Source organism: Thamnophis sirtalis, unplaced genomic scaffold (genome assembly GCF_051295495.1).
Source record: "Thamnophis sirtalis isolate CommonGarterSnake01/CBP01778 unplaced genomic scaffold, rThaSir2_p1.2 scaffold_2, whole genome shotgun sequence".
NCBI classification, from domain to species: domain Eukaryota; kingdom Metazoa; phylum Chordata; class Lepidosauria; order Squamata; family Natricidae; genus Thamnophis; species Thamnophis sirtalis.
In genome coordinates this window covers 70,401,202-70,410,666 of record NW_028261382.1, presented here as the reverse complement: position 1 = coordinate 70,410,666, position 9,465 = coordinate 70,401,202, and the positions used below count along the sequence as shown (strand labels likewise).

Sequence of the window (9,465 nt, the reverse complement as noted above, 5' to 3'; positions counted from 1 at the left end):
CATGAGTGGGGGCGCGGGTGGATGACGCGGGAGCGCCATGGCGCTGCTGGGCCGGCTGGGAGCGTTGCTGCAGAGGGCGGTGGAAGCGGTGGGTGTTCGGGGGGAGGGGAGGGGGTTGCTGGGGGGGGGAAGAGGGCTGGGGGGGCGAGAGGGCCGGGGAGGATCGCCTGACGGGCCTTCTCTCCCGCTGCAGGAAGAGCCGCGCCTCGACCTCCCGGCCGCCTTTACGGAGCACTGGAAGGGCCTGACCCACTACTACCTGGAGGCCTCCGGTAGGCAGGGGTCCCGCTCCGCCTCCTGTCACAGGCCGGCCCGAGGGAGGGGGGTCGGCGGTGGCGGGTAGAGCTGGTCGGTGCGAAGCCTCGGGAGGCGGCGGCTGTAAGGAGGGCCAGAGCCGCCGATGCTGCCCTTCTCTCGCCCCCAGACGAGGAGAAGCCGGCCAAGCAGACGGAGATTCCCTGGCGCCTGAAGCAGATGCTGGACATCCTGGTCTACGAGGAGAAGCAGCAACGGGAAGGCGAGACAGGGCCCTGCCTGGAGTACCTGCTGCAGCACCGGATCTTGGAGACGCTCAGCGCTCTGGGGAAAGCCCAGGTGGCTCCTCCGGCAGCTCCTTCCTTTGGCACGATGGGGGGGGGGGGTGTTCCTTCCCCCAAGACTTTTCTAGTCTTAACTCAGACCTTCATTTACCAACTGGAAATGCCCCTCTGGCCTCCTTGGCATCATTTCCAAATCCGTTTCTCTAAAGAGATTCTACATCCAAATAGAGGTCGTTCCTCTTCCAACCAATCATGAAGATAAACCCTTTACTGTGGCTTTGTTTGGACTTTTCTCTGTTTGGTTAAAAAAGTCGTATGGGTACTAATTTCATTTATCAGAGTAAGGTAATGTCAGGTCTGCCATCTTCAGCCTCTTCGTTTCTCTGGCATCCTGCCATAAAAGTCAGGGTAGGTTTGACAATTAACATTTGTACAAGATGGCCCCCAAATCATACATTGAGAAGCAGACAAGAAAAGAAATTACTGATAACAATTATTCTGCAGGAGACTGTGTAGATTGTACTTGACCTGTACCTACATACTGAGGCTTGTTTTCAGTTTATTGTTCATCAGACTATCCCTGTGTTCCATTAGCATTCAAGGCAGCCAAGTAAAAGGTCTTTGATGGACATTTTTGATGGAATGTGAGCCTTGTTTCTCATTTTCCTAATGTGAGCCTTGTTTCTCTGCTTCCCACAGTATCCTCCAGGAATGAGGTCACAGGTGCTTCTCTTTTTCACTCGCCTGCTGGGGCAGATGCAGAGTCCTCTCATGCATTACTTCAATGTTTACCGGCCTGTTCAGGTGAGGGCCTTTTTGGGAAGTCAGCAATTTGTGTGTTCATTTTGAAGATTGACCATTCTGCCAAAGGAGCTACTTCTTAGTGACTAGAAAACGTGTCCAGCTTTAACAGCTCTGAGGTTTTTCCAAAGGATCTCTGATGGTTAATGATTTTGCCACACCTTTTTATCCTTTTTGCAGAAACTTATTCAGCTTCAGGGTGATGCATTGGGCCCCGAGCCAGAGAAGGAAGTGTTGCAGTTTATTGCTGTTCTGTGTACCAAAATCAGGCAAGAACCTGCTCTCCTGCCACATGTCCTAGAGGTAAGGGATTGCTGGGTGCACTGATCCTTTCTACACTGTGTATCAGCCCTGCTAGGCTACGTCAGGACAGAAAACAAACATCACAAGAAATAACTAGACTTCTATCTTATTCAAACAACTGAATTTTGAATGCCTGACAGCATTTCCTCTTCCCTCCCTCTTATACCAAAGGCAAAGCATTTGCCTCTTTCTCATTCTGGCCTGTTTTTCTAATTGCCTGTTTTGCTCATGGTCTCCAGGTACCGTCTCCACAGTCATTTCTGTGCTCCTCTACAGGGACGGACGATGCAGGTGGTGCCATGATTGGGCTACAGGCTGCCTAAGGCTGCCGCTCCTGTAGCAGCAGTCTTAGGCAGCTCCAAATTATGCACTTCAGAGGGCACCTCTGCAACAGTGTGGGATCAGAAAGGCTTCTTTGTTGTCACTGCCTGCTTCTTTCCAATCTGAAAGGGCTTTTACTGGATTTTTCTGTCCCTTCTGACTCTTCTGTGACGGAAAGACGAGATGTTTTCTCAGCATCTGCATTCTGGCTCCAATTGCCTGGATTTCTTTTTTCTTTTGGTTGTAGGGATTGGGGATTGCTGGGTGGTTTGTCTTGGGAACTAGAACTGCTGGTCCATTTTGTTTGGAGGGTTTCAGTGATGGTTATGTCCAATCATTCTTGCAAGACCAGAGTATTGTACCTTGTTAAACCTGTTCGTATTCATTCATTTATGAAATGTACATGACACCCCATCTCACTGTTAAGGCGACTCTTGGTGGGTTACTAATGATAAAAAATTATATATAAAAACAATTGCAAGAGTTATATAAAATTAGAACCAAATGCTTGTGTTGTCAATAGAGCTTGACCTGACCTGCATCCCTTTCCTCCCCTTTTCTTTCAAGGGCCAGAATATTGGTTTGCTGGGATTGGCAGCTAAGCCAAGCATGAACTCTGGCCAGAGCCTGCCTTCTTCTGAAGAACAGGGTGGAGGGCTGTGTCCAGAGAAACCCCTCGGAGGGGACCCCACTGCTTCCCGGCTGAATTTGGTGACTTCTCTGATTGGCTTGTGCAAGAGCAAGGTATGAAGCCATCAGTCTGGTAGCCCTGGGGCAGGTGAAGGTCAGACTTCCTGCAGAGCAGATAGGATGAGCTTCTCTCTCTCTCTGACTGCCCTTCCACATGCTGAGTGGAGGAGGACTGGAGGCTGCAAGAATTGTGTTATTTTTCCTCCTTGCAGAACAAGAAGGTTGCACTAAAAGCCCAAGAAAATCTACTGCTTCTTACCAGTGTGGATCATCCAACCGCTGCCCAGGCCTTGGCCCAAGACAGCCTGCTGTGCCTTCTACTAGCCAACTATCTCTGCTCCCTCTACAATGCCATCCCTGGTACCACCAACCCTGCTGATATTGCCACGCTTCCACCAGTCCAGTGGAGGTACAAAGCTGTTAAAATGTTGAGCTCACAATCTCTGCCCCTGAGACTCTTGCACCTGGGCTGCTCCCTCAACCCTCCCAACCTCTCACTGTGCCTTTTGTGCACCCCTCAGAGCCTCTCTGACACACACCCTCCCTGCGCATTCGCCAACCCATATTCCACTCTCGCGCCTTCTGACTCACATCGCTTTGCCATCCTCATAACTCTTGCCTGTTCACCTGTGTGACACCCACTTTGCCTCCTTGCACACCCTTCCCAATCCATGCTATATCCTACCATAGCCCTGTGCATCCTCTGTGACCCATGTTGCACCTGTTGCACATCCACTCTGCCTCCTCCAACCTTTGGCCCATCTTCCATGTACTCCCTGACCTTCTCCTGCACCCTCCCTCACCCTTGCTGCGCAGTGACTTACTTTCCTTGACCCTTGCTGTGTCTCTTGCACACTTATATACCCTCTCTCCCTCACAGTGTGTCCCCTTCACCCTCACACCTGTCCTTGCTCTGTCTCTAAGCCAGCAACAACCAATTACCTTTGAGCCTGCCTTGGACTTGCAACTTCCTGCCAGTTTCCCCACTGACTGAATTAAGGACAGCCACCAGGACTGCAGGGGTTGGTGCTAAGTGATGCTAAGTTGCACTTTACAACCATTTCAATTAGCAACAGAAATTTCTGTCATAAGTTGAGAACTACTTATATGTAGCCTAAATGTGTCCATTTTCTTTAAGGCTTCCTGAGCTCTTATTAAATAATAACTGAGAAGATTGCCTTCTGTTTTTTCGTGTTCAGGAGGCAGAGTAAGAACTAGATTCAAACTGCTTATCTGGGGAATTACATCCGGAGACAAATTATATTGTCACCTATTCAAGGTGTTCTCACCTTTCTGGTTTGCATCTTGTCCTTCAGCAGCTTATCTGTGTTGCAAGTCCACGTGGAAGGACAAATTGCGTAATATGGTCGTTTTGAGACCAGACAAGGAGAGCAAAGATATCTTAGTAGAATGGCTGAGGGCCAGCCGCACAAATGCACTTATAGGGAGGAATATATTGCCAAGCATGGCAAATGGGGGTATGACACCCCACCCCCCCAGTTTCTCCAAGTTTGGTTCCTCTTTTCTGCCCCTCGCAGCAAAAGGATGCCAGCAGGATGAGGTGCCCTTGGGTTGAGTCTCCTCTGTTTTGAACTTGCAGGCTTCAGCATGACACCTCAGACAAGGGAAGCTCCTTCCCAGGGAAACACAGCCTCCAGGCTTTCTTTGGCTGGATGGATTTTTGTGACTGCCTCGTGAAAGAGGCTCATCCCGTAAGAAACCTTCTCCCCTGTTCTCTCTGTGCATCCTTCCTTTTCTTCCTTGGCCCAGCCTCAAGGCTAGGAGTGCCCACTGGGGGTGTGGTGGGCTGGAAGGGCTGACTAATTGTGATTGTGCACCCCATCAGGTTATTGGAGATGCTCTGAGCACGACTGTGGGTCGGAGGTTCTTCCTGGAAACCTTGCAGCCTCAACTCTTGCAGATGTGAGTTTGGGCTGAGTGGACACTCGGCTGCACGAGTCACGTGGCCAGGGAACTCTGGAGGGGAGCCCAGCCACGCAACCTTTATGCTCAGTGGGTCCTTTCTTGGCAGGTCAGACTCTGGGATTCTCTTTTCACTAGCCCTCCTGAAGGGGCTGGTTAGGCAGATACATGCTCCTGCCCTCCTTCAGCAGCTGGTTGGGCTTCTGCTGGGAGCGGAAATAGATCCCGTCGGACCCAGCAATTCAGCCTGCCGGCAAGAGAGGACCAACCTCTGCTCACAGCTGATTGAGTACTGCAGCCATCCGTCCGATGAGGTGAGCCTCGCGCCAGTCCATGTCCTTTCTGCCCAAGCTGCAGTGGTGGCCGTGCAGTATAAGCTGTGGATATTTTGAGTACCTGGAATTAGCTCTGCCTCAGGTACCTGTGGGCACCTGCAAAACAGCCTTTCCTCCCCGCTAAGGATTTGAAACGAGAGCCGAGTTTTCCACTTGAGCAGCTTCGCAATTCCCAGGGTCAGCAAGGAAATGGAAGCCCCTTTGGAGCAGGGGGGGGGGGATCTTAACCATAGTCTGCTGTGTCTTTGGCCTGAGAATTGGGAAGTCTGGGGAGTTGTGGCCCAGCTCTAGTTTCCCCCAGGACCCCGAATCTTGCTCCCGACTTAACCTGTAGCAGAGCATGAGGAGAAAGCCAGAATGAAAGCTGGGTTTCCTCTGCGGTGTCCGTGGCCTGAGTGTCCTGGCTCGGCTGTTGGAACCCATCAGGACACTTTCCCCAGAGACAGCTGCTGACCCTCCCCTCCTTGCTGCAGGTCAGTGTGGCCACCCTGCGGCTGTTTGAGGAGCTGGTTTGGCTTCCTGACCAACGCATCTTGCAGAGCCTGGTGCTGGGCCATCTGGAGGAGCGCAGCTACGTCTTGGGAACTCTGCTTGGTCAGGAAGACCTGGCCGTCCCTGAGCAAGAGTCTGGGGAAGAGGGGCTGTAAGTGATGGGGGGGTGGTGGTGGAATAGGGGCACGTTTGCCATTGATGAGGAAAAGTCCCCCCCGGCTGGTCCTTTTGATTCCTAAGAGGCACTTTTGATGCATTGAAATCATTTTTTTTTTTGCAGTCCTGTTACAGAGTAGGCTTTTGTTGACACTTCCCCGCCCTCCAGCCTATGGTCCAAGGCAGGGGGGCAGGGGAGAAAGGGGAGAGGAGGGAGGGAGGACCTCCTCTGGTCCTCTTGCATTGGGCTGAGCTCAGCGTCTCTGTGCTCAAGCAGCAGCTGATGAGCCTGGATGCCCAGGACTGATCCCTGGACAGCTCATGCTGCCTGCCTATCCCCCTTTCCTGAGGCAGCAATACTGAAGTTGGTCTTTGTCATGAAATATGGTGTTTTTGCTCATTAGAGTCTAACTTTGAAAATGTGGTCAAGGCCGGCCTCTTTCTCTCCCTGCAGAGACCTCGAGGAAGACCCTTACTTTGCAGATGGACTCCCAGCCACCATGCTCCAGAGGCAAAACCAAGCAGCTCCTTGGGCTCCAGAGGAAGGCCCTGGCCGGCCAGAGGGGCCTAGGGATGTGAAGGAGGCAGTTAGCAGGTGCGGCTTCTGTGGAGTTGCTTGCATCCCTCTTAGGAAGAGGAAGATGCAAGGCCTCTTGCAAAAGGGTTGAGATGTACTGCCTGCCTTACTGAGTTTGTGGCTCTGCATCTAAGAACATCAGACGGGTGTTGTGTAAGAGTGTATTTTGCAGGAGCTCGTGAAAGAGCCACTTTGGTCTACAGGCAGTCTTGGGGGTTTGCAAGCAACTCTGAGGACAGCAGTGGCAAATTGTCTGGCAGCCCAAAGTACTGAAGGGTGGGCAGGCATCAAACCCAGCATCTTCTGGGGAGCCGACTTTTGGGGATGCCTGGGGACAAAGCACCTGTGGCACAGGGGTCAAACGGATTGGTTGTCATTCAGCCTGGAGATTTTATTCCGAAAGGAAATGAACAGGAGGTGCGGGATCAGCCAAGAGGGAGCCCAAAGCAAGCCACCTTCGGGGAATGCTGGGAACATAGCCGGGGTCAAAGTGGGCTTCTCTACTTGGGCAGAAAGGATGAAGGGCAATCAGGCAGGAAGTGCAGTTCTGCAGAGCTCCAACTGCCATCTTCTTTGTGGTGATTTTTTTATCCAGCTTCCTTTGCCTCGTACCAAGTGAAGTGAAGACCTCACCGTACCTGGAGGAGGCAGGATATGACACTTACGTCCATGATGCTAAAGAACTGGTGAGTCCTTTGATACTCTCCCCCTGCTGCACCCCTAAAGAAGCAATTGGTTTTTCTGAAGTGGCCCAGGATTCATTGTAAGGATTGGTCTCCTTTCCAATGACAACCGAAATGCCATGTTGCAGTCAGTGAGCTGGTTGTCCATTAGCTTCTGGTCTGTTTGGAAGTGTTGGCTCTTGAGTCTCTACAGGCCTCTTGCCTGAAGATGTGGGCTCCCACCCCAGATGAAGGGCTTGGGGCTCAGCAGCAGGAAGGGTTCTCTGGCAGCCTTCTGCATTTTGTGGGTCACTTTACATTTTGTCAATCTTTTCAAGTCACAGAAATGGGCAAAGTATAAAACTTGGTTTAAAAAGTATAAACATCCAGACCATCCAAAATCCAATCCGTTCTCTTCTTGCAGTTTGAAGAATGCTGTGCGAATGTTGCGCCCTGGATGTGGCCCCAGGTTCAACCACCCCAGAAGACCAGCCTTGCGGGACCCCCATTTTATGAGGGCCGTTTCCTGCAGGTGCTCTTCGACCGGCTGGCCCAGATCTTACACCAGGTAGGAGGCTGAGGGAAGCCACCCGGGAGAGCATCTTCAGTCTCCAATACGCAGGCTGCTCCGGTGACAGCAAGGCAAGCAGCTTCGAGGAAGAGGGGTGGAGAACCTGGCAGCTCTGGTCGTGGGGGAGGCGGGGGGGGGGGGTAGGCAGCCACTTCGTCCTGCTCCCTTTCCTGGTGAGTGGCGGATGCAACCTGCTGCGGGTGGCTGGTTGTTGTGAATGCATGGCTGCCTCCATGAACGCCGTCTCTCTCTCCATGCAGCCCTACGCAGTGAACCTGCAGGTGACATCGCTGCTGTCCCGCTTGGCCCTCTTCCCCCACCCTCACCTCCACGAGTACCTCCTGGACCCCTACCTCCCTCTGGCACCTGGCTGCAGGACCCTCTTCTCTGTGCTGATTAGGGTAACGTTTGGCCTGGTGTGTCAAGCAGACCAGGATAGGAGTCTGGGAGGCCATGAGCTTCTGCAAGGGATCCAAGAGGCGCCCAGTTGTGTCCTCTCTGGTTGCTGCAGCTGAGAACCTTCTCAGCTCCTCCCTCCACCTACCTCTTTCTCCTTTCTCTCCTGCCAGGTGATTGGCAGCCTGATGCACACGGCTCATCGGATCACAGACTTTCCGGCCAATTTGCTGCTGGTGCGGAGGAAGCTCATGGGGCAGGTGTCAGAGGAGCACCCGTAAGTGGGCCAGAGAGGACGGGGTGCTTCTTTCTTTGGTTTGTTTCAGAGCTCAGCTTTTGCTCGGTCAGGCTTGAGGGCATGCCCAAGACAAAGCGGTCCCACCCCTGTGGTGGGCAGAGACTGTGGCCCAGAGAAGGTTACCTTAATGGCAGCTGTTGTGTCCAAAGGGCAGTGAGCTGCCTTGGGGAAAGGGTGCTCTGCCTGGTGCCAACCGAAGAGTAGTCCTGGTACCCTTAAGCTGCTCTTCCCACCCAGAGGCCTTGGGCAGCCGTGAGAGGGAAGGGCAGCCGATTACGGAGAGGAAAACGGCCTTTTATGCCTTGCCTGTGGTCTCTTCATAGGATCAGTCACCAGATGCTCTTGGAGGGGGTGATTGTGCTGGAGGAATTCTGCAAAGAGCTGGCTGCCATCGTCTTTGTCAAGTCTGCCCTCAAGGGCCCGCCTGGGCAGAGCCAGCCATGCCCACCTTCACCCAACTGAGAACTCTGGGTCTCCTTGGCTGAGAGCAACCCACACAGACTTCCTGGGGCAGCTGCCACCCGCTTGTCCTTGGCATAAAAGGGGCTCCAAACAAGGAGGGACGGTTGAGATGAGCAGCTCGTCAGCAGCCCTGGCTCAGCTCTCCCAAGAAAAATCCTCTCTGGTCTTCCTTGACCAGGCTGGAACTTTGTTGGCTGCCTTCTTGTGCCTGACCCGGATTTTGCCACTCCTTTTCGTACCCTGGAGGTCTTCTTGGCAGCTTCCTCAAGAACAGACAGCTCCAGATGAAGCATCTGCATTTTATCTTCTAACAAACAGTAGCAAGACAAGGGCTGTTTTCAGCTTAGTTTAGCCACCGGGATTAAATCATGGAGGTCCTTGTAAAAGGAGAGTTTTCTGTGGTGCCTGGATTTGGGGATCTCTTGCCATAGCTTTGCCTCCTTTTACGTTTGCTCCTCTGGTCACATGGAGGATGCTCTCTGAAGGCAGCAAAGAGCCCAGGCGAAAGGCTGGCTCCTGTCCAGAGCCTGTGGGAGTCCTTTGGGTGGGGCTGTCCAGCTAAGGGACCCTCTTCTCACCCACTTTTCTTGGCATAAGTACTCGGCTGAAGGTTTTCCGCCAGGACTTATTTTTGGCAATATCTTGTATAGATTAATCCTGCTATGCCACCTGACCCCTGGCTTACCTTTGAACCCAGAGCCTGCTGTGGTGAGAGAGCGGAAGCCTCCCCCACCATCTCATTCCTGGGACTATCCCGAAGTTCTCCCAGTCCGTGGAGATGTCTGAGGTGGGGATGGATGGTTCCATCGGTGCCAGAAGTTGACTTCTGGCCTGAAATGAAGAGGGAAAGTGGCTGGGCAGAGCCAGTGGCCACCCCCCCCCCTTGAGCCCCTGGAGGAAAGAGGGGCTAGACATCTAATGAACAGATGCCAGGGGACC

General features: G+C 52.9%; 1 protein-coding gene across 1 annotated transcript; it reads left to right on the top strand.

Moving 5' to 3' along the window:
- Positions 1 to 9: 9 nt before the first annotated feature.
- On the top strand, positions 10 to 8,912 carry FHIP2B (FHF complex subunit HOOK interacting protein 2B). The gene is made up of 17 exons (XM_014058415.2): positions 10 to 88; positions 194 to 272; positions 425 to 594; positions 1,239 to 1,343; positions 1,521 to 1,643; positions 2,532 to 2,708; positions 2,867 to 3,063; positions 4,255 to 4,366; positions 4,501 to 4,577; positions 4,687 to 4,891; positions 5,386 to 5,555; positions 6,015 to 6,155; positions 6,733 to 6,823; positions 7,224 to 7,367; positions 7,631 to 7,771; positions 7,940 to 8,043; positions 8,388 to 8,912. Exons 1-17 carry the CDS (start codon positions 38 to 40, stop codon positions 8,524 to 8,526), a joined length of 2,226 nt encoding a protein of 741 aa, XP_013913890.2. The 5' UTR covers positions 10 to 37; the 3' UTR covers positions 8,527 to 8,912.
- Positions 8,913 to 9,465: the final 553 nt, after the last annotated feature.